Genomic DNA, 26,021 nt, shown 5'->3' with positions numbered 1-26,021 from the left:
GTATTTAAAATGCATCTCTGGGTTATTTGTGGGGCATAGGAATTCGTTCATTCCCCCCCCCCCAAAAAAAAGTCTGGCCCACCACATTGTCTGAGGGATGGTGGACCGGCCCACAGCTGAAAAAGGTTGCTGACCCCTGACCTAGGGGTTCCTCACTTGGAACCAATATAACAAAATGGGCATGTGAGCAATCATGTGCATATCCAGCATATAGTTAAACTGTGGAACTCACTCCCACATGAGACAGTTATGGCCACCAGCCAAGACAGCTTTAAAAGAGGACAAATTCATGGACATGAGAATATAAGAAGAGCCTGCTGGATCAGGCCAAAGCAGACCCATCTCGTCCAGCATCCTGTTCTCACATTGACCAACCAGATGCCTGTGGGAGACAAGTGAGCTGGATTCAAGCACAAGAGCAACTCTCCCCTCCTGGAGTTTCCAGCAAACTGGGACTCAGAAGCACTTGAAAGATCTTGAAAGATCTACATTGGCTCCCAGTATGTTTCCGAGCACAATTCAAAGTGTTGGTGCTGACCTTTAAAGCCCTAAACGGCCTCGGCCCAGTATACCAGAAGGAGCGTCTCCACTTCCATCATTCTGCCCGGACACTCAGGTCCAGGCTCTGAGGGCCTTCTGGCAGTTCCCTCACTGCAAGAAGTGAGGTTACAGGGAACCAGGAAGAGGGCCTTCTCGGTAGTGGCACCTGCCTTGTAGAACGCCCTCCCATCAGATGTCAGGGAAATAAACAACTACCAGACTTTTAGAAGACATCTGAAGGCAGCCCTGTTTAGGGAAGCTTTTAATGTTTAATAGACTATTGTATTTTAATATTCTGTTGGAAGCCGCCCAGAGTGGTGGGGTATAAATAATAAATTATTATTATTATTATTATTATTATTATTATTATTACTGTCCAATCTTCTTTTGAAGCCATCAAAGTTGCCTCCTGTGGGAGAGAGTTCCACAGTCTAACTAGACACTGTGTGAAGAACTCCTTCCTTTATACTGCCTTGAATCTTCCAATGTTCAGCTTCACGGCAGGTCCACGGGCTGCAGTCTTAGGAGAGAAGGAGAAGGAGAAGAACTCCACAGTTCTATGATTCTTACATTAGATGGTGGTGAGGTTGCTGCACCCTGGCTCAGTACAAGGAAGCAGGTAAAGAGTCAGCAACTGAGGAGTCCCACTGACTTCTGCCTCCTTGTTTCTCTCCATCTCTTCGTAGGGTTTCGTATGTTAGTGTGGTTTTCTTTTTGCAAAAGGTACGTTATGTTTTATTCCTGGAACGACTCCCACCTCCCCCCTTTGCATCAGACGGTGTGTACATTTTGTTGGCTGCCTTCTGTTCATAAACAATCTGTTGAGTGTTTCCTCGACTTAGACAGAACTGGGATGGCGTCCAATCCCAGCCTAAAGCCATTCGCGGCTCACAGAGGCTGCCGGCTTGCTGACGCGGCTGCCATCTCACTTGACGGCGCCGCCGGAGGGGGGCTAAGCTGGCGGGTCCCCCTTCTTGACAGGGGGTGCCAGGCACAACAGCAACACCCACCCACAACCAAAGTCGCCAAGTCTTCAGCTCAGTGGGGGGTTAGAGTTGGCAAATCTGTCGCTTTTGGTTTCTCTTTCCCTTCGTCTTAATTCCAGTTCCCCCAAGATCAGTTTACATTAAAAAATGGGGGGGGGAGAGACCCCATGGAAATACACATTTTTATAAAGCCATTTTCCGTGAGATCGTAAGATTAGCCTGCTAGGAGCCATTGCCCCACATATAACCTCTCACCCACTGCAGAACTGTAAAAAATTGGTATTTTGGTGGGTGGCGCTATGGGTTAAACCACAGAGCCTAGGACTTGCCAATCAGAAGGTCGGCAGTTCGAATCCCCGCGACGGGGTGAGCTTCCGTTGCTCGGTCCCTGCTCCTGCCAACCTAGCAGTTCGAAAGCATGTCAAAGTGCAAGTAGATAAATAGGTACCACTCCTGTGAGAAGGTAAACAGTGTTTCCGTGCGCTGCTCTGGTTCGCCAGAAGCGGCTTAGTCATGCTGGCCACATGACCCGGAAGCTGTATGCCGGCTCCCTTGGCCAATAAAGCGAGATGAGCGCCGCAACCCCAGAGTCGGTCACAACTGGACCTAATGGTCAGGGGTCCCTAACGTACAATTTGGAACTCCCTGCCCACATGTTTAGAAAATTGATGTGAGTTTTAATCTCTTTTTTTTAGTCTATTGCCAATTGAACTTTTCCAAAGTCTGAAATTATTGTCAATTCTTTTTACGGATAACGTTCTCTTTGTGTAATCAGCTTTGAGGTTTCTTTGTTAGCTCGCTTGCTTTTACAGTAAAGGGGTGTGTACATTTTATTAAATAAATAAATTAAAACAAATTGTGGACAAGACCGATTTCTCGAAGGGTGATCTCCATTTATTTAGTTTTTGCCAACGCAGCTACTGCATCCTAAAAGTTAAGCGTGGCTTCGATGCAGTTTGAAGTTCATAACCTCCCTGTTTTCTTTCTTTTATGTATTAACGTGAAGGCGGCTCTTTGGTTTTCTCCAGAAACGATTCAAAGCACACACTGTTTTAATTCTGAAGAATAAAACAAGTCTCTCATCTGGAATAGCTTATGTGGCGCAGTGCCTCCCATTGTCTTTCCTGCATCTTCCAAGGTTCAGTGTCATTGGACACCTCTGAGTTCTTGCATCCCACGCTGTGCAGTTAGAAATTCAGATATACAGTGGACGCTCGGGTTGCGAACATGATCCGTGTGTGATGCACGTTTGCAACCTGCAGTGTTCGCAACCCGCAGCGGTGCGTCTGTGTACGTGCGGGTCGCGATTCAGCGCTTCTGAGCATGCACAACCCCTGAAACCTGGAAATAACCTGTTCCGGTACTTCCAGGTTTCAGCGGGTCCGTAACCCAAAAAAACGCAACCTGAAGCGTCTGTAACCTGAAGTATGACTTTATAAGCTGGGTGACAAATGGTTCCTTAAACCAGAATTACAGTTGCCAAAAGGGAAGGCCTAGTTGCCATTTTGGGGCCAGATGGCTCGAAAGTCATATCTTTCAATACGGTTTTTTGGTTCCTAAAACTCATTCCATTTGTGCAGCTAAAATATAATGGATAGAATCCTACACGGTGGGGTATTAGTGTGTGAAAACAATCCAGATCCAACTATCCCCAGGCATTTGCCTCCAGATGATGGAGAGGCCATCTTCGCATGGTCGCAAGTGGCCGATAAAGGGTAAAGGTAAAGGGGACCCCTGGCCATTAGGTCCAGTCGTGACCGACTCTGGGGTTGCGCGCTCATCTCGCTCTATAGGCCAAGGGAGCTGGTGTTTGTCCGCAGACAGCTTCCGGGTCATGTGCCCAGCATGACTAAGCCGCTTCTGGCGAACCAGAGCAGCGCATGGAAACGCCGTTTCCTATTTATCTACTTGCACTTTGACGTGCTTTCGAACTGCTAGGTTGGCAGGAGCAGGGACCGAGCAACGGGAGCTCACCCCGTCGTGGGGATTCGAACTGCCGACCTTCTGATCGCCAAGTCCTAGGCTCTGTGGCTTAACCCACAGTGCCACCCGCGTCCCTTCGTGGCCGATAGCTGGGTGCCAATTGAGCCCGGTGCCTGGCAGATTTCGGACGCTGTCGCCACACACATGTACTGCGAAGGTTTGGATCTAGACTCTAGATCTTCTGCCTTGCAGAAGGCATTATCTGCCAAGCTTGTGTGTACATTATTCTCTCTGTGTGTAAAACACTCCTAAGAAAACAGCAGGCTTCAATGCGGTAAACGATTGTGCAAATCCAGCCTCATATTGAGTGACTCGAGTCAAGTGTTTTCCAAGTCCGCCACATTTCATAGAATATTCCACAGATCATCTTCAATCGATGTAAGAACGTAAAAAAGCAAACAACTTGCACAAAAGCCACTTAAGTCGAGTTCAGGCATGACTGAAGTGGTGGGTGGGTGGGTGTCTGCTGGGGGAAAAGCAGCACATTGGGTTCCTGAATCACCTTGGTAATATATGGAAACTCCAATCATGTGGGATCATCTTGATCGTGTTCTCCTTTCCCATGCCACAGGGTTGCCATGCGCCCGGAATTTCCCAGACATAGCTGGAATACAGGGCTGGATTATGTTTGATGATGCCCTAAGCTACTGAAGGCAATGGGGCACTTTATATGTCCAGCTGTCCTTTGTCACAACAAATTGTCGCTGTTTTTCGTGTTGAATATATGCTATATGTATGTATGGAAGTGATGTATGGAAGTGAGAGCTGGACTGGTCGCCGAAGAATGGATGCTTTTGAATTCTGGTGCTGGAGGAGACTCTTGAGAGTCCCATGGACTGCAAGAAGATCAAACCTCTCCATTCTGAAGGAAATCAGCCCTGAGTGCTCACTGGAAGGACAGATTCTGAAGCTGAGGCTCCAATCCTTTGGCCACCTGCTGAGAAGAGAAGACTCCCTGGAAAAGACCCTGATGCTGGGAAAGATGGAGGGCACAAGGAGAAGGGGACGACATAGGACGAGATGGTTGGACAATGTTCTCAAAGCTACCAACATGAGTTTGACCAAACTGCGGGAGGCAGTGGAAGACAGGAGTGCCTGGCGTGCTCTGGTCCAGGGGGTCACGAAGAGTCGGACACGACTAAACGACTAAACAACAACAACAACAATATGCTATATGGTAATTTATGGACCTAATAGGTATCTCAAGCCATTTGCGCGTGTGGCCATGCAACCAGTCCATGCAGAATGTAGGCACCCTATATATAGAAAGGAGCAAACCAGTGATATTTTAGGGAGCAGGCTGGCAGGCTTACATCATAGGAGCCTACAAAACACTGTATGTAGGCTTTATTATATTATGGCAACCTATGTCGGAAGTCTAGATTTTTTGAAAATTCCTTAAAAATATCTCAAAAACTTTTTTTTTTAAAAAAAGATTTTGCAAAAGCTCAACAACTTTTGTGTCTGGATTTTCACTTTTTGAAATATGGCAACCCGACATACCATCTCGGCAGAAGAACCTTTGCTCTCCTACTTTTAAGGCTCTCCAGGTTGTGGGAGAAGGTGGGTCTGGAATGCTTTCTAGTGATAACGTGGCAGCCAGCTCCTCCTTCTCCTATCCCATTGTTTCCCAACTTCCCCCCTCATCTTCCTCTGAGCGGTGATCTCCCTCAAACCCCTGTTGTAATTCTGAACTGTCTTCTTCTTCCCTGGAAGGGTCAGGCTGGGGAGGCAGTCTCCCCCTTTCCTCCTCTGTCCAGTCCTTGACATCAACCCACTTGGTCACTGGACAGGACCGGGAAATTATTTGGTCCACCTGGATGCCTGAATGACATCCCTAAGGAGAGATCTGCAACCGCTAAGAACATAACAGAACACCATATAACACCGGTCCAGAAAGATCTTCATTGGCTCCCAGTACGTTTCCAAGCACAAGTGTTGGTGCTGACCTTTAAAGCCCTAAAAGGCCTCGGCCCAGTATACCTGAAGGAGCGTCTCCACCCCCATCATCCAGCCCGGACACTGAGGTCCAGCGCCGAGGGCCTTCTGGCAGTTCCCTTGCTGCGAGAAGTGAGGTTACAGGGAACAAGGCAGAGGGCCTTCTCGGTAGTGGCACCTGCCCTGTGGAATGCCCTCCCAGCAGATGTCAAGGCAATAAACAACTTTTAAAAGACAACTGAAGGCGGCCCTGTTTAGGGAAGTTTTTAATGTCTGATGCTGTATTGTTTTTAATATTCGGTTGGAAGCCGCCCAGAGTGGCTGGGGAAACCCAGCCAGATGGGCGGGGTATAAATAAAAAATTATTATTATTATTATTATTATTATTATTATTATTATTATTATTATTAGAGCAGAAGAAGAGTCCTGCTGGATCAGACCAAAGGCTGATCCAGTCTCCTGTTCTCACAGCGGCCAACCAGATGCAACAGCATTCTTCTCACTTGGGATTCCCAACAGTTGGTATAAGGGGCTTATGGTGGCTATTGAACATAGCCATCACAGCCACAACGAAATACTTATTTGTCACGGGTTTGTCTAATTCCCTCTAAAAGATGTCCAAGCTGACTCAGGACATTTTTACACTTTACTCCAGGCTTCTGGCAAAGTTAGTTCTGTTTATTAAGCAAAGCACACAGAAGCCCTTCTAAACTATTTTGCCAGCCACTCCAGAGGACCCTGGCTGAGGACGTCCCATTGATGGGCTTGGTACTATAAACCACAGCTGCAAATCAGAGCATTGCCCCTTTAAATGCTCCATATCTTCAGTTGAGGAGTGGAGAGTCTCTCACCAGCCCTACCAGGAGAATTCAGGAATTCAACCTGAGACCATCTGCAAGCAAAGAATGTGCTTTACCCCTGAGCCACAACCCTGTCGACCTCCATCAAGGCAACATCATTGCTGGTGCACCCAGAGCCATCATTGCAGCTGAGCCAAACACCCAACACCATACAGCTTGGTTCTGGGCCCTCTCCATACCACCTTTGCCAGATCCCAGACTGAATTTCCCTCTTCTTGGCTGTCTTCTCTGCCACCCTGGCTGGCCATTCAGAATCCTGGCTCCTGCCCTATATGGCACACGAGACTATGAGACATCATCATAGGCTCAGCCAAGAAAACCATGGGATTGGCTCGCGTGCAACAATTCTCCATTCTTCTAAATATATCGAGGATTTCACTTCCACCATTCATTCCAGAGCTGTGGTGTTTTTTTTAAAAAAGCATCCCTCGTTTAGCATACACGTGCAACACCCAAACACATGCCTTTCACAGTCACTATCAGGCCTGGAGATGCGTCATTAATGTAGTCTAAACAAACAGCTTTGATGAGATGATGCTAATAATTCTACTACTGTTGTTGCTGGTGGTGCTTATCGTTTATATGGGTGCTGATCGCCGAAGAATTGATGCTTTTGAATTCTGGCGCTGGAGGAGACTCTTGAGAGTCCCATGGACTGCAAGAAGATCAAACCTCTCCATTCTGAAGGAAATCAGGCTTGAGTGCTCACTGGAAGGACAGATCCTGAAGCTGAGGCTCCAGTACTTTGGCCACCTCATGAGAAGAGAAGACTCCCTGGAAAAGACCCAGATGTTGGGAAAGATGGAGGGCACAAGGAAAAGGGGACGACAGAGGATGAGATGGTTGGACAGTGTTCTCGAAGCTACCAGCATGAGTTTGGCCAAATTGCAGGAGGCAGTGGAAGACAGGAGTGCCTGGCGTGTTCTGGTCCAGGGGGTCACGAAGAGTTGGACACGACTAAATGACTAAACAACAACAACCATTTTTGTTGCAACCCTTACAACAAACTTGCAAAGTAGGTCAGTGTTATTATCCCCAAGTTGTGGTTGAGGGTTGCCCAGCCTGAGACCAAGCCACTTGCCTAAGGCGGATTGGTGAGTTTACTGCAGAGGAGAGCAATGAATTGGGGAGTAAGAATCCCGGGATCAAAGTACTGGGGAGGGTGCTGGAAGTCATCTAGTCTGGCCCTCAATAGTTTTCAAAACTAGCCAGGAGCCAGGCGCATTTTGCACCTGACTGTTGGACACTTTGCCACCAAGTGTAGATGCCTTGGCACCAGGATGATGCCTGACATCTCCACCATCTGGAGGTACATACCTGGGGATCATTGGATCTTGTTTGTTTTCACACACCAGCAATGGGCAGAATTCTACCCATTATATTTTATCTGCACAATCTGAAAAAAATCCCTGAACCAAAATGCAGCCTGAGCCAGAGCAGTGAATGACGTTATAGTTAATTGTCGTTGCGTGTCTTCCCTTACCCCACCCCCACTGCCCTGCTCAGACTTGTGAAGAATATTCTTACGTTATGAACGGTCCGTGTCACCCATCAGAAAAAGAGGTAGGAATAGGCCAATATAGGTGTGGACTGTCCCTGGATAAAGTGACTTTTCTGCTTTAAGTTCTCAAAGTTCTTAACCTACCTCAAGGTTGTCCGCTGGACTAGCCAGATGTTTAACCGAGAATCAATCACAGACAGTCCACCACTTGAAAAATAAGGCTTTAGAGCTGTCTTGGCCCAAAATGGTGACTAGACATTTCATTTTGGTGACTGCAACCTTGGTTTAAGGAGCCATTTGGAGGCTAGCTAATACACCTGAGGTTCTAACACTGAGCTAGAGAATGCCTAATGGATGGTTGTCCAGTCTCTCCTTCAAGACCTCCAGACACATAGGGTCCACCACCCTTCTAGTCAACTGGTTCCACTGCTGACCTGTTCTTGCCATCAAAAGCTTTCTTCTAACGTTCCACCAAAAACCACCTTCCTGTACTTTAATCCTATTAGGTCCTGCCTTGCCTTCCAAGACAAATCTATGCTCTCTTCTTTGTGACATCACATACCTGGAGAAGGCTACCATCCTCTCTCTAATCCCTTTTTGATCCTCTGTGCTAAACATGTAATAGATGTAATAGATAAGAGCCTGGTGGATCCGGACAGTGGTTCGTCTAGTGCAGCATCCTATTCTCAACCGTGACCAAACAGATCCCTGTGGGAAATCCAAAAGCAGGATCTGAGCACAACAGGGTTCTCCCTATTTGTCTTGTGTGAGTGTCTATAGGCGGTTGGAGGATGGATGGTGGCTAACAGATTGAGGTTGAATCCTGACAAGACAGAAGTACTGTTTTGGGGGGACAGGAGGTGGGCAGGTGTGGAGGACTCCCTGGTCCTGAATGGGGTAACTGTGCCCCTGAAGGACCAGGTGTGCAGCCTGGGAGTCATTCTGGACTCACAGCAGTCCATTGAGGTGTAGGTCAATTCTGTGTCCAGGGCAGCTGTTTACCAGCTCCATCTGGTACGCAAGCTGAGACCCTACCTGCCCACAGACTGTCTTGCAAGACTGTGCATGCTCTGGTTATCTCATGCTTGGACTACTGCAATGTGCTCTACGTGGGGCTACCTTTGAAGGTGACCCGGAAACTGCAACTAAACCAGAATGCGGCAGCTAGACTGGTGACTGGGAGTGGCTGCCAAGACCACATAACACTGGTCCTGAAAGACCTACATTGGCTCCCAGTACATTTCCAAGCACATTTCAAAGTGTTGGTGCTGACCTTTAAAGCCCTAAACAGCCTTGGCCCAGTATCCCTGAAGGAGCGTCTCTACCCCCATCATTCAGCCTGGACAGTGAGGTCCAGCCCCTAGGGCCTTCTGGCAGTTCCCTCCCTGCAAGAAGTGAAGCTACAGGGAACCAGGCAGAGGGCCTTCTCAGTAGTGGTGCCCACCCTGTGGAACACCCTCTCATCAGATGTCAAGGAAATAAACAACTACCTGACTTTTAGAAGGCATCTGATGGCAGCCCTGTTTAGGGAAGTTTTTAATGTTTAATGTTTTAGCGGGTTTTTAATATTCTGTTGGGAGCCGCCCAGAGTGGCTGGGGAGACCACCTTTATTGCTCTCCTCTGAACTTCTCCACATGTAGTCAGTGAGTGCGGAGCATAGGAATCTTCCTTATACAGAGTCAAGTCAATGTTCCACTTTCCTCTGTACAGTCTACACTGACTAGTAGCAACTTTCCAGGGAGGATTTGGGGAAGGCTGCCTGAAGATGCTAGGAACTGAGCCTTGGACATTCCGTTTGCAAGGCAGATGCTCCACTGCGGAGCTTGCTGTCCTGATGTTGTTGGACTACAACTCCTATTAGCCCCATCCCACATGGTCATGGAGGATGGATGTTGTAGTCCAATAACACCTAGAGGGGGACAGGTCCCTTCACCCACGCCATGCTCTGTACCAACAGTCCCACACCAGCTTAGCACGAGAACCTAAGAGTCATTTCCTCACGGGATATTCCATTCAACTCAGCTTCCTTTCAGCATCCTTCCAACAACAGCCAGGATCATGGCAACCATCCCACTGCTCCATAACATCTGGCAATCAGCTATATCAGCAGGAAGTCTGTGCTTTTGCCGCCATGGCTAGTAGCCATCAATACATATCTGGCTGGCCAAGAAACTTCATTATTCTTCAAAGCAGTCCTTACTCCTGGCAGTTCCAATAGATTAATTATGTATCTTTCCTGGACTATTAAGACAACCCTAAAACCTACTACAGTGGTACCTTGGGTTACAGATGCTTCAGGTTACAGACGCTTCAGGTTACAGACTCTGCTAACCCACAAATAGTACCTCAGGTTAAGAACTTTGCTACAGGATGAGAACAGAAATTGGGCGGTGGCGGCGGGAGGCCCCATTAGCTAAAGTGGTACCTCAGGTTAAGAACAGTTTCAGGTTAAGAACGGACCTCCGGAATGAATTAAGTTCTTAACCTGAGGTACCACTGTACAGAGTTTTTCAGTAAATACTAAAAAAATTGTCCAGTAGCACCTTTGTTGTTGTTGTTTAGTCGTTTAGTCGTGTCCGATTCTTCGTGGTCCCATGGACCAGAGCACACCAGGCACTCCTGTCTTCCACTGCCTCCCGCAGTTGGGTCAAACTCATGCTGGTAGCTTTGAGAACACTGTCCAACCATCTCGTCCTCTGTCGTCCCCTCCTCCTTGTGCCCTCCATCTTTCCCAACATCAGGGTCTTTTCCAGGGAGTCTTCTCTTCTCATGAGGTGGAGACCAACTAAGTTTGTTCTGGGTATAAGCTTTCTTGTGCATGCACACTTCTTCAGATACACTGAAGCAAAAGTCACCAGACCCTTATATATAGTGGGAGGGTGGGGTGAGGTTTTTCTCAGAAGGGTAGTAGGAGATGGGTGATTGACTTGATGGGTATGGTAAACCTGTTGACGACTGTTAATGACTGCAATTAGTCCTACAGAAAAAAGCAAGGGATAGTATCCAGATGACCAAAAATAACTTTGGCATGTTTTTTACCCTTCTGGGTGGGGGGGAACCCACCCCACCCTCCCACTATATATAAGGGTCTGGTGACTTCTGTTTCAGTGTATCTGAAGAAGTGTGTATGAACACGAAAGCTCATGCCAAGAACAAACTTAGTTGGTCTCTAAGGTGCTACTGGACAATTTTATTTTATTTTTTATTTCGATTACGTCAGACCAACAAAGCTACCTACCAGAATCAGTAAATGCTGCGCAGAAAGTTTTCATATCTCTATAAGGCAAGTTGCCGGCTTATTTTTTTAATTATGTTTTTAATTACGACTATTTTTTAAAGCATGTGAAAAAGTACTTTTATTTTTCCTTCTGTGTCTCTGTTTCAGTGGGCATACCTCATGTGGTCCCATTTTAAGAATGAATCACTGTTGTCTTTTCATAATGTTCCAAAACATTTGTGATTTCACAAAGTTCTTTTTTTTTTTACACACACACACACACCCTTATTCTCCCCCCCCCCGCCCTTGATTCTCTACCCTTATCCTTCTGACCTTCCTATTTGTGTCAAACTTTTCCTGTTCTTTACCAACCAAAAAGAAATGGCCATACATGAAATTATCATCTCCTCTCTGGGCTGCTGCAATGTAGGCTGTGTGGGGCTGGGAAATCCAGCCAGATGGGTGGGGTATAAATATTGTTGTTATTATTATTATTATTATTATTATTATTATTATTATTATTATTATTATTATTGACAAGGGTGAATGGCTGTGAACCCCCCAAGCTGCAAATATCTGCATATATCTGCATACATCTGCATATATTTTCAGGCCCAATTCATGGTGTGGGTTATAAACTTTAATGGTTCAAGGCTGCTGAGAGAGCACTTTTCTCCAAATATTTCTTTATTTTATTTTATTTAACAAAATGTATCTACCACATGATTGCAATTTTTAAACAATTTAAAATAAAACATTAACATTATCCAGGGGCTGTTTAAAAAAGTATTAAAATTGTATTAAAAGGTGGTTAAAATCTGTGGACAGGTTTGCGTAAGCAAAAATGTGTTAAGCAGGAGCTACTGCAAAGATGCCTGTCTGATGTCAACAGGCAGGGAGTTCCAAAGTTCATACACTCCATTGCCTGGGATTAACTTGAGGCAGCTTTGTTGTCTCATTTATAGCTTGGATCAGCAGTACACTTTATGCTACTACCAACCTTACTGTATGCTTGTGAAACATGGACCACTTATAAATGCCATCTCCAACTCTTTGAAAGATTCCATCAATGGTGTCTCTGAAATTTTTTACACATCACTTGGGAAGACAGGCAAACTAACGCCAGTGTACTAGAAGAAGCAAATATCACCAGTGTTGAAGCAATGATTCTTCAACATCAACTTTGTTGGACTAGTCATGTTGTTTGGATGCCTGATGATCGTCTTCCTAAGCAACTACTCTATTCTGAACTTAAAAATGGAAAGCGTAACGCTGGTGGTCAACAAAAGAGGTTTAAAGACTCTCTCAAGGCGATTTTTTAAAAAAATGTAGTATAAACACCAACAACTGGGAAACACTGGCCTGCGAGCACTCCAGTTGGGAAAAAGCCTTTACCAAAGGTGTCATGGACTTTGAAGATGCTCAAACTCAGGACAAAAGGGAGAAATGTGCTAAGAGGAAGGTACGCTTGGCAAACCCTCACCGTGATCAACTCCCGCCCCAAAACCAATGTCCCCACTGTGGAAGGACGTGTGGATCCATAATTGGCCTCCACAGTCACTTACGGACTCACTGTTAAGACCGTATTCATGGAAGACAATCTTGGCTACAAGTGATTGCCAAAGAAAAAGAAGAATAAGACACTTTATAGAGGAGCATAATCCTGCTTTATTTATTTTTTCATTCTTTGCTTTTATTATCCTCGTAAATCACGCTGAGTAAGTTTTTTTTATAAACAAACAAGTATTATTTCCTTAATACGTCTGTGCACCTCCCCCCATATCCTGAATCTTTTTGGATCAGGAAGTAAACTGGTAACGTTTGACTTGCAAAGGAGCCTGCAAATGTAATGGCCCGCAAAAATGTTTACAACCTCACCTGCCTGAACGCCTCTGTGTTAATTATTTGAAACCTAGGAGAAACTGAGAACAAATGTGTCGGGAGACAATTCTCTAGAGCTGAGCAGCAGAATATAGGAAGAATACAACAGCTCCAACCTTGGCCAATAACCCTCCAGATTTTCTGGACTACAAGTCCCATCAGGTCCCACCAACATGTGGGGGGCATCAGGTTGGCAAAAGCTGACCCACCTGGCTTTCCAAAGTGACAGGTGGATGCCTCGGGGAAGCCCAAAGCATGAATAACAATCCCCGCCTGTTTGTCCCCCATCAACTGATATTCAGAGATAGACTACTCTTGGATGTGGAGGTTCTGCAGAGGCATCGTGGCTAACGGCCTTCTAAACCAGCAGCCAAAACTATATGGCATGGCAGCAAATCTCACAAACTGAAGACGCATTGTGTGAAGAGGTACTAGCGAATTGCTGTTCTGAGTCATCATTCAAATAGCAAAGGCAGAGACTGAGGGACCAGGCCAATGGTCAACTAGACCAACACTCAACCAGATGCCTGTGGTACAGCCATAAGCAGGATCCAAGCACAAGAGCCCTCTCCTCTGGTTTCCAACAACTGCTATTCATAAGAATTACTGTGTCCAACTACGGAGACACAGCACAGCCATTGTGGATAGCAACCATTGGTAGGCCTCTCCTCCATGAATTTGTCCAAGACAGGCAGGTGGCCCTCACTGCCTCCTTCAGAAGCGAGTTCCACAGTTTAGCTATGGATGGATGGCGGCTAACAGATTGAGGTTGAATCCTGACAAGACAGCAGTACTGTTTTTGGGGGACAAGAGGTGGGCGGGTGTGGAGGACTCCCTGGTCCTGAATGGGGTAAGTGTGCCTCTGAAGGACCAGGTGCGCAGCCTGGGAGTCATTCTGCACTGTCCATGGAGGTGCAGGTCAATTCTGTGTCCAGTGCAGCTGTTTATCAGCTCCATCTGGTACGCAGGCTGAGACGTTACCTGCCTGTCTCACCAGAGTGGTGCATGCTCTGGTTATCTCCCACTTGGACTACTGCAATGCACTCTATGTGGGGCTACCTTTGAAGGTGACCCGGAAACTACAACTAATCCAGAATGCGGCAGCTAGACTGGTGACTGGGAGCGGCCGCCGAGACCATATAACACCGGTCTTGAAAGACCTACATTGGCTCCCAGTACGTTTCTGAGCACAATTCAAAGTGTTGGTGCTGACCTTTCAAGCCCTAAACGGCCTCGGTCTAGTATATCTGAAGGAGCCTCTCCACCCCCATCATTCAGCCAGGACACTGAGGTCCAGCTCTGAGGGCTTTCTGGCAGTTCCCTCCCTGTGAGAAGTGAGGTGACAGGGAACCAGGCAGAGGGCCTTCTCAGTGGTGGCGCCCACCCTGTGGAACACCCTCCCACCAGATGTCAAAAAGAAAAACAACTACCAGACTTTTAGAAGACATCTGAAGGCAGCCCTGTTTAGGGAAGCTTTTAATGTTTAATAGGTTTTGTATTTTAATATTCTGTTGGAAGCTGCCAAGAGTGGCTGGGGAAACCCAGCCAGATGGGCGGGGTATAAATAATAAATTATTATTATTATTATTATTATTATTATTATTATTATTATTGCCATTTAAAGATGATTATCCATCCCAATGTTCAGCTTTGAAGCAGCAAAGATGGCATTGTCCTCCTTTGTACACACAAGCAGGAGGATTGCCATGCTACAGGGCAGGTTTTGTGATCTTGATTTCATCCTGGGGTCACACTCGATCCCATGAGCGTTTGCCAACACCAGAACCATACCACCTTCCAACGTAAACTGAGCGGGATTCCCTCCGGCGACCGTCCACCAGAAGGGCAGCTGGGAATTCGCATCGTTCTGGACGCACCACGCCGCAATCTGCTGCCGACTGAAGGGGGATTAAATTATACAGCCTCCGCTGCGAGCTAAACTTCTTATGTTTTTCAGGACAGAGCAAATTATGACCCACTAACCTACTTGTGGCCATGGCTTAAACAAAAGGTGGACCCGCTGGAGAAACGAAGAACCCGCGTGCCACTTTGGGGCAGCTGATACGGGACAACGTATTCCCCTTCTCTGAGCAAAGGAAGGCATTTGGGGCCCGCAGCGGAAATCTGGGGAGGCAGACATCTGCTCATGGTTACCCTTTACTTTTGCCCTCTATAATACAGTAGGAGGAACTGAGTCCCAGGGACTGAATATGGCCCTCCGGACATCTTTATCTGGCCCTCAGAAGTCTCCCCAAGCCACATCACTCATCGGACTTGTTTGACACTAGGAATTCCTGGCTAGGAAGTGTCTTTGAACCCTGCTAATCTCTCTTGCTTGCCTGGATAGAGAGGGTGTGAATGCGTGATGACAACGACGATTGCAGTACAGTGGTACCTTGGTTCTCAAACGCCTTAGTTCCCAAACGCCGAAAACCCGGAAGTAAGTGTTCCGGTTTTCGAACGTTTTTCAGAAGCCGAACATCCGACGCAGCTGTCGGCTATTGTTTCCGGGGCGCTTGCACCAATCAGAAGCCGTGCCTTGGTTTTCGAACATTTAGGAAGTCAAATGGACTTCGGGAACGGATTAAGTTTGGCGCTTTTGTTTTGGCTATTTATTTTGCGTTTTTGTGGCTTTTTTGCTTAATTTGTTTTTGTGACTGTGTGAAACCCAGTTCAGCTACTGATTGATTGATTATGTGATTGCGGAAATGGATAAAAGCCCCCCTTCCAAACAATGACTATCCTCAGTGCAGGTAAGAAAAAAAATAATTTAAATTTTTATCATCTACAATACTGTCTTATTTATTTTATAGCATAAAATTATTTTATAGCATAAAATTATTGCTTTTATTCTATGGATCAGTGGTCTCGTTATATAGTAAGATTCATGTTAAATTGCTGTTTTAGGGGTTGTTTTTAAAAGTCTGGAACGGATTAATTCGTTTTGCATTACTTTCTATGGGAAAGCGCGTCTTGGTTTTGGAACGCTTTGGTTTTGGAACGGACTTCTGGAACGGATTAAGTTTGAGAACCAAGGTACCACTGTATATAATTATACACCTGGAGCAAATGAGGTGCGTCTACCTGGGAAGGTAGCCCACCTAGGAGAAGGGAAACTCAGCTCCTCAACCTCCGCTCCTTTGTGGGATATCGTCAGGAGAAGAGAAAACTACCGAATAAACGCTACACAAATCCGGAGTCCCCAAGACGTTTGGATGGCAATTGCACACCTCCTTCCAGCAACTCCTGCAGCCAAGCTGGTGCCAAACGTCTTGCTCTCCTTTCCTTTGAACCACATCAGCAAGGTCGAGAGGGTGGTCTTGTCATCTGGGTAGCCCAGGACCTCCATACATCCTGCCCAGGTGAGGTCACGTCAATGTTGCTAACACAATGGCTTGACTTCGCCCCTGGAGGCTCATTCCATTGTACCTCAAGACAGAATGATGCCCACAATTTATACCCTGTCTTTCTCCCCCCAAAGGCAGTTTAGAGATAAAAAAGAGAACAGCTAAAAACACAGGAAAGAACAATTTAAAATCACAATTAAACACTGATAGAGTTAAAACTACACACCGTATTAAAACCAAACAAATAATTACAGTAAAAGCCACATGGTTCCAGCTCTTTCATTAAAAGCAATATATTCCCAATAGCCTGTTGGAACAAGAAAGTCTTCACCTGCCAGTAGAAGGGCGACAAAGAGAAAGCCAGTCTTAGGGAGGGAGTTCCAAAGTCTTGGCCACCATAGAAGCCAGCCAAGCTTGCAGTGGCGCTGTGGTCTAAACCACTGAGCCTCTTGGGCTTGCCAATTGAAAGGTCGGTGGTTCAAATCCCCACGAAGGGTGAGCTCCCGTTGCTCGGTCCCAGCTCCTGCCAACCTAGCAGTTGGAAAGCACACCAGTGCAAGTAGATAAATAGGTACTGCTGCGGCAGGAAGGTGTTTCTGTGAGCTCTGGTTTCTGTCATGATGTTCCATTGCACCAGAAGTGGTTCCATTGCACCAGGCAGAGGGCCTTCTCGGTAGTGGCGCCTGCCCTGTGGAACGCCCTCCCATCGGATGTCAAAGCGATAAATAACTACCTGACATTCAGAAGACATCTTAGGCAGCCCTGTTCAGGGAAGTTTTTAATCTGTGATATTTTAGTGTATTTTTGGTTTTCTATGGAAGCCGCCCAGAGTGGCTGGGGAAACCCAGCCAGATGGGCGGGGTACAAATAATAAATTATAATTATTATAAATTATTATTATAGTCATGCTGGCCACATGACTGTCTGTGGACAAACACCAGCTCCCTTGGCCTGAAAGCGAGTTGAGCGCCGCAACCCCATAGTCACCTTTGACTTGACTTAACTGTCGAAGGTGTCCTTTACCTTACCTTTACCTTTACCTATCTCAGGAGTGCCCATGACGTGTTATCATTCTGCACTGTACCCCTTATTCCTATTGGCAAATGTCGCTTGGGTGTGGCCAAGCCTTCATTTAACGATCTCCAGTTTTCACAGTCAGCTGGAGATGTTTTATGAAGGCTCTGACCCTCTCCACATTCCCTTCCACTCAGGAGTTTCTCAAATGCAACCAAGTACAAATTTTCAGCCATATTGGGGGTGGGGGGAGTTTCGTCTTCAAGTATCTTAAAACATTCAGGAAACTTTGGTCTTTCGCTTTTTTAAAAAAGGTGGAAAGGGAAGAGGGAATTTCAACTGCAGCTTACATGCGGAATAACAGTGTGACTAACCAGCCACATGAAATAACTTTGCTCAATCAAATATAAGTTTCCATACGGCAATCTTTTAAAATTAAATTTACCAACCATACAACATACCCTATGATACTAATATATAGCATATAATACATAACGAAACCTAATCTTATATACTATATACTATAATAATATACTATACTATAGTATATATACTATCATAATATTTATAGTATTATATATAATATATATAATATAGTATATACTGTATATATAGTATGTATATATATATACACACACACTTACTATAATAATATTTAATACACAACATCATTATTTATTGCTCTCATTAACCACCAGTCTCTGCATATCACCTCCTAAATATTACAACATTCCAGTTTGCTGTAGAGGTTTGAGTGCTGGACTAGGAACTAAGAGACCTGAGTTCAAATCACTGCTCAGCCATGAAGCTCACTGGGTGATGGTCTCTCAGCCTAGCCTTCCTCACAGGGATCTTGTGAAGATAAAAATGGGGAGGAAGAGAACTGTGTACATCACCTTGAGTTCCTTGGACAAAAGGTGGGATAAAAATGCAACAAGAAATAAATCACAACAAATTTTCGCAGTGAGAAGGCATCCTATCAATGAATTTTAAACTTTTGTTGCATAAATGTAACGAAAGGTGTATAGGGTTTTTCAAACTGTTCCTTTTCCCGTCTCCCCCAATCGTACAATTTCTGTTAATTTAGGACATCGTTGCAATGTACCATGTTTGACTGAGTTGTTCTTGTACGGTAGGAATTATAAGCGCGCGCCAACTTGCAGCTACTAACATTCTTGCAGTCAGTGCTTTTTTCCTAGAAAGATAGGTGCCGGTACTCACCATGAATTTATTACAGTAAGCACCATATTTACTGCCACGCAACAGAAGTGTCACACAACAAAAAAGAGGTTCTGGTACTGCGTACCTTTGAGTTCCTCCAGGGGGGAAAAAAAAGCTCTGCTTGCAGCTATGGCAATATTTAAGTCTTCCGAGACTTTCCTTGATGACATTTCAGATGCTGGCATTATTCACGTGTCATGGCAAACCATAGTTTACCGTGCATACTCATGTACTGGACTCTTTGCTTTTCACTTCTACCACATTGGGGGAGAACAGACCACATTCCCTTGATTAGCTTTATGTCTGAACCGGGGAATGTGACTTGTTGTTGTGAAACAAACCATAACCACCCAATTTCGACACCCGGGCACAGATTTTTGCATTGACCAGTAAACTATTACCCATAGTTTACAGGGATGTGCAAACTGGGTTCCTGTCTCACATCCACCCAGACCTTTTCATTTGTATAAATTTGTTCCCCTGCAATAAATAAATAAGTAAATAAATAAATAAATAACCCGCCTCCCCAAAATGCCCTATTCACAGTGAGAGATCCCTAGATCTTTCTGTGAAAGCAACCTTAAACTTGCAACCACATCAGCTCCGAACACCAGGAAAAAGTTCTACTACTGCACAATGATTTTCACCATAGGGTCAATGCCTCTATAGAGCATGTTAGGCAATTCGGTTCATATATTTATAACATCAACGTCTCTACAAAAGAACCCATGCGCTGTTTGTAGATCCATCCCTACACAAGGATTATAGATAAGCATGCATGCACTTGAGTTTGCAAATGTAAGAGCATACGAAGCTCCCTTGAACTGAGTCAGCCTATGTCTTTCAAGATCAATACTGCCAGCACGGACTGGCAGCTTTCCTCTGAGGCTTTAGGCAGGGGGACATTTCCAGCCATGGCTGGAAACTGAACCGAGGACCTTCTGCATGTGAAAGAAGTGCCACACCAGTGAGCGAGCGTCCCTCTCCCTTCTCCTCAATCACCATGAAAGGTAAGCAAGCTTGATACTGATTCGTTTGCAATGACTGAGTCAGTCCCCGCTCTCTCTCCCCCAGCAAACCCCTCCAAATGCAAACATTTCACCAGTCCAATATGCAAAGATTTTTGCCGCTGGCAAAGGCAGTTTTAAACAGTGTCTGTATGGATTAGCCACACCGCGGCATCCAGGAGTAATTCAAATGACGGTCATAACAGCCAGCGAGGAGGCATTAAAAAAAAATTAAGAATATACAAAATGACAACCACGAAAGGTTGACGACGGTTACCTCTACGCATTTGTTCAATGGATATGACGGCTGTCCGGGATTCCAAACAGAGCCTTCTCTGCTAATCCATAGCGAAAGAGCCAACGTACGCCAGTTTTAACCCGCATCTCTCGTTCCAGGTAGCAAAGTTTAGAGGAAAACCAAGTGTTCGACTTGGTTGCAACGAATATTCAGAGCCTCTGAGATCGGCGCAATAGCGCATAGTAGGCAATGCGTGGTCCCATGTATTGAATCCAGCTGGGGTGCTATTGGACCCCAGGATCTCACCAGCACCGTTTGTTCCAACGTGGCACAGGATTTTGGGAATGGTGGGTGGGGAAAGAAGGTGGAATCGGGATCAGCCCTGTCCTTACACACCACCAAGCACTCACACAGTTGCCCCCAAAATGAGACCCACAACATGCCAGACACGTGTTCTACTCCAGCGGCTACTGAGGAGTGGTGCATGTGGTTGGTGCTTGGGTACACCACAGGAGGAGAAATGAGCTTGGCACATGTCCATTTTTCTCGTGCCACAAGCAAAGCAGAAATCTCTTGGGGAAGGTTTGTGTGTAGGGGGGGAGAACCCTCTTGCTTTCCCCTAAACACGCTAGCATGGAAAAAATAAGGCCATGCAAAAGGGATCTCCTCTGCAAGAAGAGGTGCGAATGACATTTCAGGAAAGCAAGGAAATCTATGCTGCTGTGATGCATGTTTTCACCGTTGCGTTTTTCCCAGGGTTGCAATTTCATACAAGCCACACACACACACACACACACACACACACACACACACACACACAAGCGGTTGCCTTCTTTCCTTCATTGCCCCTCTCCGAACGATCTTTGCTGTGTAGTTTCCATTCCCCCCCCCCCTTGGATGTTTCCCCACACACACACACCAGCACCAACCTGGCTTCTCCCCACCCTCTCAAAGAGGCTGCCTCCATCTTAAATCGGTTCAAAGCCAATCCAGAGAATTCTGCCGGGGTTGGCTTAGCCCTTCCAATTAATCTGAACATCACTGAGCATCAAACCATCGCTGGCCATCAACCATCTCCCCGCTCCCCTCCCCACTTCAACCAATTCAAATTGTTACAATCTAGCCCTCCACCCTCCTTATTTCACCACCAATATATATAAATATATATTTAAGGCAGTCATTAAAGGAACACATCGGTTAACCCTCCATTTCATTTCCTCCTCCTCCTAACCTCCTCCTGTTTATTTATATTTTTGACTACATCTTTATCATATACACACACACACACACATAAAATGATTGCAAGGAAGAGAGCTCAGTTTGTTCCACTTGCTAATTTCATGCGCACATGTGGATGAGCAAGGCATCCACGTACGCATATAGGCGCATCTCTAAGGCAAGGGGCTTCCTAAACCATTTCATCTTCCAAACTTTATTCTGATTCAGATTACGTAAGCCCAGAGTCTCTCCAGAACGCCTCGTGCGCTCTCAGATCTCTGCAAAAAAACTTGAGACGAAAAGAGCGTTCACTTTGGCATCTTGCTACGACCACCCCCTTTTAATTTCAATTTGCAAAACCCCCGAGGATTCGGCGTGTGCACATAAAGACGCATGACGACCACATTTGCAGGAAACGGTTAGGTGGTGGGCAAGCCTGGGTGGGTGCACCGGAAAAGGCCTTCGTTGCAGCCCCCCCCCCCAATTCCTTCTCCATCTTCTCCCTGCAAAGATTTCCCATCTTAGCAAAGGTCTCTCCAGGACACCCTCTGCATCTTTCCCCATAGTTCCTCTCTCAAAAACCGAAGCCAACCCTACCCTAGAGCTCCCCCTCTGTCCGGCAGTGGTATCGACTGTCCTCCTCGTTACTCCGGGTTTCACGTAGCCAAACCATGTGGGTGGAATTTGGGGAGGAGGGAGGTGTAAGGACAGGGAGGGGAGGAGGGAGTCTAGCTCCACATTCACAAATCCTCACGTCAATCCACACGTGAGCACTGTCCTACAGGGGAAACCCGTGGCCACCCTCCAGTGTGAGATGCGAGGTACAGGTGTTCAGACTGGGGCATCAGTACTTTCTCTGGAATATTGCTGTTTGGGTCTTCTCTTGAACAGCTGGCCCTAAAGGCCCTCATTGCTCTGTGCATAGCAGGTAAAGAGAGAGAGATAGAGCCCTTCTGGGCCTATATATAATGTTGCATTTGGGAGGTAAACCACCCTTTGGTGGCTACAACTCTGAATTCCACACACACCCTTAAAGATGCCTCCATCTCTCCACTATGTGCATGTCTTAAGGAGGGAGCCATCTCTCTGTTGCCCTACTTTCTGCTCACACTTGCATGTGCAGAGAATTTATCTGGACATCTCAAATCATTAAAGCCCATCCTGGAGGACTCTCCGACGGCTCTCTCTCTCTTTGGTACAAATGCATTTAAATATTCTCTGCCACACACAGACGCCATAAGGAAATTCAGTCTTCTAGCCCCAGAAAAATACGGGGTAAGGTGCTTTCCTTTTTGCACCCCACAGCTGTTCCTTATTCAAGGGTAGAGCCCCCTATGTCCAATGGGGGACAAGGGAGAGTGTTGTTGGGCTGAAGGGAGAAGATGCTCCCCTCCCACTTCTCCCTGGTCCTCAACTGGTGGGTCAGGACCTACAACTAGGTTGCAGCCTGACCTGCAGTTCACCACAACAGGAGCATTGGCGTCGTGTGAATCTTCTTACATACAGAGAGAGAATAGGCTCCATAAATGCATGTTTGGGTTCAAGGTATGACCAGGGTCCAAAAAAGGCCCCTCCCAGGAAATGCTTACAAAAGTTCTGTCATCCCAGGAGGCATCTAGGGTGGAATGTCTTTCACCTCTCTGCTATGGTGGCTTTAAGGCATGTCATTCCACACAAGGTGATGAGGCTCTCAGGCCTTGCAGCTGCTGTTGGACTCCAACCCCCATCAGCCCCTTCTAGCAGGACCAATGGTCCAGGGGATGATGGGAATTGTAGTACAGCAGTAGTGTAGAGGACCAGCGGCTGGCCTTCCTATCCTTTGACTTCATACCCTCTCCATCTCCAAGCATTGGAGAATGCCAAATTCCCCACCCCACAATTACGTTTGTGGGGCAGTCCTCCCTATGTCCACCTGTACAAAACAATACCATGTTTTAGAGGCTATGCAGAACACCCTTTCTCTCTAGATCTAAAGACACTTGGCCAGATGTCCTCTTCAGGTGATCCACTTTGTGGAGATGCCCTTGAGCCTGCCAGTTGCCCCAGAATATCACCTCTCCTCTGTGCCAGTATCCAAGGGCAACTACACCCTCTCTTATGGGGTGAGCTCAGTCTTTGGAAGAGGGGGGAAATCCCTCCTCACCCCAATATCCGTGAAACTTATATAGCAGTGTGCAATTAAATTCCTTCTTCAAATATCCCAACTGCACTAGCGCAATCTGGGAGGTGAGTCTTGCTGCTTTTTTGGGGTGGGTGATGGGGATTAAGTTTGGGAATAGGTATTGACTAGGTGTGCATTGAAAGCACCCCCTTTTCCTGCTACACCCAATTATATACTGTGTGCTTCCTTTGCAAAAAAAAAGGGGGGTGGGGGAGGGGAGAGGGCTCCAGATACATGTCCACTCTAACCTGTTATCTGTTTATTCTGGTATCCTATTTCCTCATAGTGCATACAGGAAATATTCCTAAGGAGGGTTAAGTCTGTATCCTTTACCATAGTGAATGCTAAGACTAGCTCACCCTATCTCTGGCCCAAATTCTGGAGGCTGGCTTCCCATTGCTCCAGAACCTCTTGAATCAGAAGATGCAATCACCTTTCCCTACCTGTGTTTCAGGAAGCGGGGGCATTCGACCCCAGTCTCTCCCATGACTCCAGTAGATGCATGTAGGGACAGGAGGAGGGGGGGTTACACCTCTCTCTCCCCCCACCTGGCCTGGGTCTTCCTTCTCTCTAGGAATAAGCTCATCCAAACAGTTCTGCAGGGAAATCACCTTGCTCCACCTGTCACCTGTCTGCCTTCCTCCTTTCCCTCCCCCTCCAGGTGCAGAAAGGAAGGAGAGGGTCACCCTTTCCTGGGGCAAAAGATATGCAAAGTCGGGGGGGGGGCTTCCTCTTGCCTCCCCCACCACTGTCCCTCATGCCCTTCTGAGAAGTGGTGAGGGTCACTCTCCTGTCTCTACTTGGAATGGGGGGGGGGGAGAATCTTGCTTCCTTCTTCAAAAGCCTTCATGGGGGGAGGGAATAGAACACCTTTACCTGAGTGCATCCAATAACCCTTTGAGGTCATCCTTCCTTCACCTGCCGTTTGGAGACTGGCCTTGTCCAACCTGCCTCCAGGTACATACAGATATTTGGGAGAGGGGTATATGACAGAAGCCTAACCACCCACCTGCAGAGAGCCCCCCGCCCGCCCCGCCAGCCCGCTTACCTCCAGACTTGTCCCATCTGCAGCAGGTGAATGACGGACTGCCAAATCCAGACCGAGAGCCTGCAGAGGCGCTGAGCTCCGGGCGTGCCGCCGGCGCCGTGGTAGTGGCGATGCCCGGCGCGGCGGCCGGCCCCGACGGATCCCATCATGGGAGGCCCTCGGCTGGTGAGGCCCTGCACGGCGCCCAGGCCTCCTCCGGTGTAGTCCTGCACGAACCATCGGAAGCTGAGGATCTGCACCAGCACGGAGGGCAGCAGCACGAAGGCCAGCGTCAGGCCGCACCACAGGTAGTCGCGGCGGCCGTAGTGGTCGAGGGCGAGCCAGAGGTCGGTGCCCACGTCGCCCACCAGAACCAGCAGAGCGAGCACGATCCACAGGCAGTCCAGCCACGGCCGCTCCACCGCCAGCCCCGCCGCCGACGGCCCGTCGCCGCCTCCGCCGCCGTTTCCTCCGCCGCCACCTCCGGCCCCCGGCGCCAGCGGGTCGGTGGCTCCGGCCCCCGACCCGCTTCCTCCGGCCCCCCGGCCCAGCAGGCTGCGCAGGCAGGCGCTCCGGCAGCCCCAATAGCACGACGACGTGTTGCAGCAGTGGCAGATGTGCATGGAGCTGCTCCCGCCGGCCTCGTCGTCCGAGCTCCCGCCGCCGCCTCCGCCGCCTCCGCCACCACCGCAGCCCCCCTGGCCCGCGGCGGCGGCGGCGGCAGCGGCGGCGGCGGCCCCCCCGGCAAGGTGGTGATGATGGTGGTGGTGGTGATAGTGGTGGTCGTCGAGGTTGTGCAGCTGCGAGAAGCCGCTGCCGTCCGACTTGGCCGCCATCACCTCCGCCGCCGGGCCCCCCCGCCGCCGCCGCCGCCTCCTCCACCGCCGCCGCCGCCACCGGGCTCCCCCGCTGCTGCCCGGGCCGGCAGCCCGGCTCCCTCCGCCGCCGCCGCCGCCTGCCCGGCCGCCTGCCTCCCCTCCCTCCTCCTCCTCCTCCTCCCCCGGCCTCCTCCTCCGCCTCCTCCTCCTCCTCCCCGCCGCTTCCTTCCTGCCGCCCCTCCCTCCCGCCTCCCGGGCCCCCTCCGGCCACAGGGCTCGGGATGCCCTCCCCGCCGCCGCCACCGCCGCCACCCACGGCCGCCTCCTCCGCCTCCTCCGCCGCCGCCCTCCTCCTCCTGCTTTCCCCTCCGCTTCCGGGGGAGGAGGAGGGAGGCGCTACAGACCGGCCGGGCCCCCCATCTCCCCTCCCCACCGCCCGCCTGCTCGCGCTCGCCGCCTCCTCCTCTGCTCAGACCCGCAAGCAGCAGCCGCCGCCACCGCCGCCGCCGCCGCACAGGAAGGGGCTGGCAGGCAGGCAAGGCAGGCTGGCTAGGGGACCCCTAGTGCCAGCGCCGGGGAAGAGCCGCCAGGCGCTCAGCCGAGGAGGAGGAGGAGGAAGGCGACCACCGGACACACCGGCTGGCACGTCCGCCACGGCCGAGAAGAAGCCCCCCGGCCGCGTGCGCCCAGGCCCGCCCGGCCAGGCCGCTTTGCAGCCCCCGCCACGCGCGCCTCTGCGCCCCTCGCCTCGTCCATCCCGGGAGAGGCGGCCCCTGCGACGCCGCGCTAGGCGCCCCCCTGGCCCGGAGAGGCCTCCCGCGGTGCGGGTGGAGGGCTGGGGGTGAAGATGTGTGCTTCCGGGCGCCCTCCGCAAGGGGGCGAGGGGCGCCCTCCGGGCTGCGCGCAGCCTGCGCCGGCTGCCTGCCTCTCTACCTGCCGAGCGTAAGGCCTGCTCTAGAGGCGCCTTCTCCAAGGAAACCCCCCCGCCCCAGGTTTCCTCCTTTGGAATGAGTATGTGACCCCACTCCGAAGCGCTTAAGGGGGGGGGTCTTCTTCCTGCACA

The 26,021-nt window shown here is 48.6% G+C and overlaps 1 protein-coding gene across 1 annotated transcript in view; it reads right to left on the bottom strand.

The window, feature by feature from the left end:
- XKR6 (XK related 6) overlaps nucleotides 1–24,976 on the bottom strand; it is a gene marked incomplete at its 5' end in the record, with an annotated part of 164,632 nt that extends 139,656 nt beyond the window's left edge. The window contains one exon of the mRNA XM_083605165.1: nucleotides 24,162–24,976. Coding sequence (XP_083461291.1) covers nucleotides 24,162–24,976 — 815 coding nt within the window. The remainder of the gene's footprint in view (nucleotides 1–24,161) is intronic.
- Between the last annotated feature and the right edge of the window lie 1,045 nt (nucleotides 24,977–26,021).

Source organism: Podarcis filfolensis (genome assembly GCF_964270895.1).
Source record: "Podarcis filfolensis genome assembly, chromosome: 3".
NCBI lineage: Eukaryota > Metazoa > Chordata > Lepidosauria > Squamata > Lacertidae > Podarcis > Podarcis filfolensis.
This window is presented reverse-complemented; position numbering and strand designations above follow the sequence as displayed.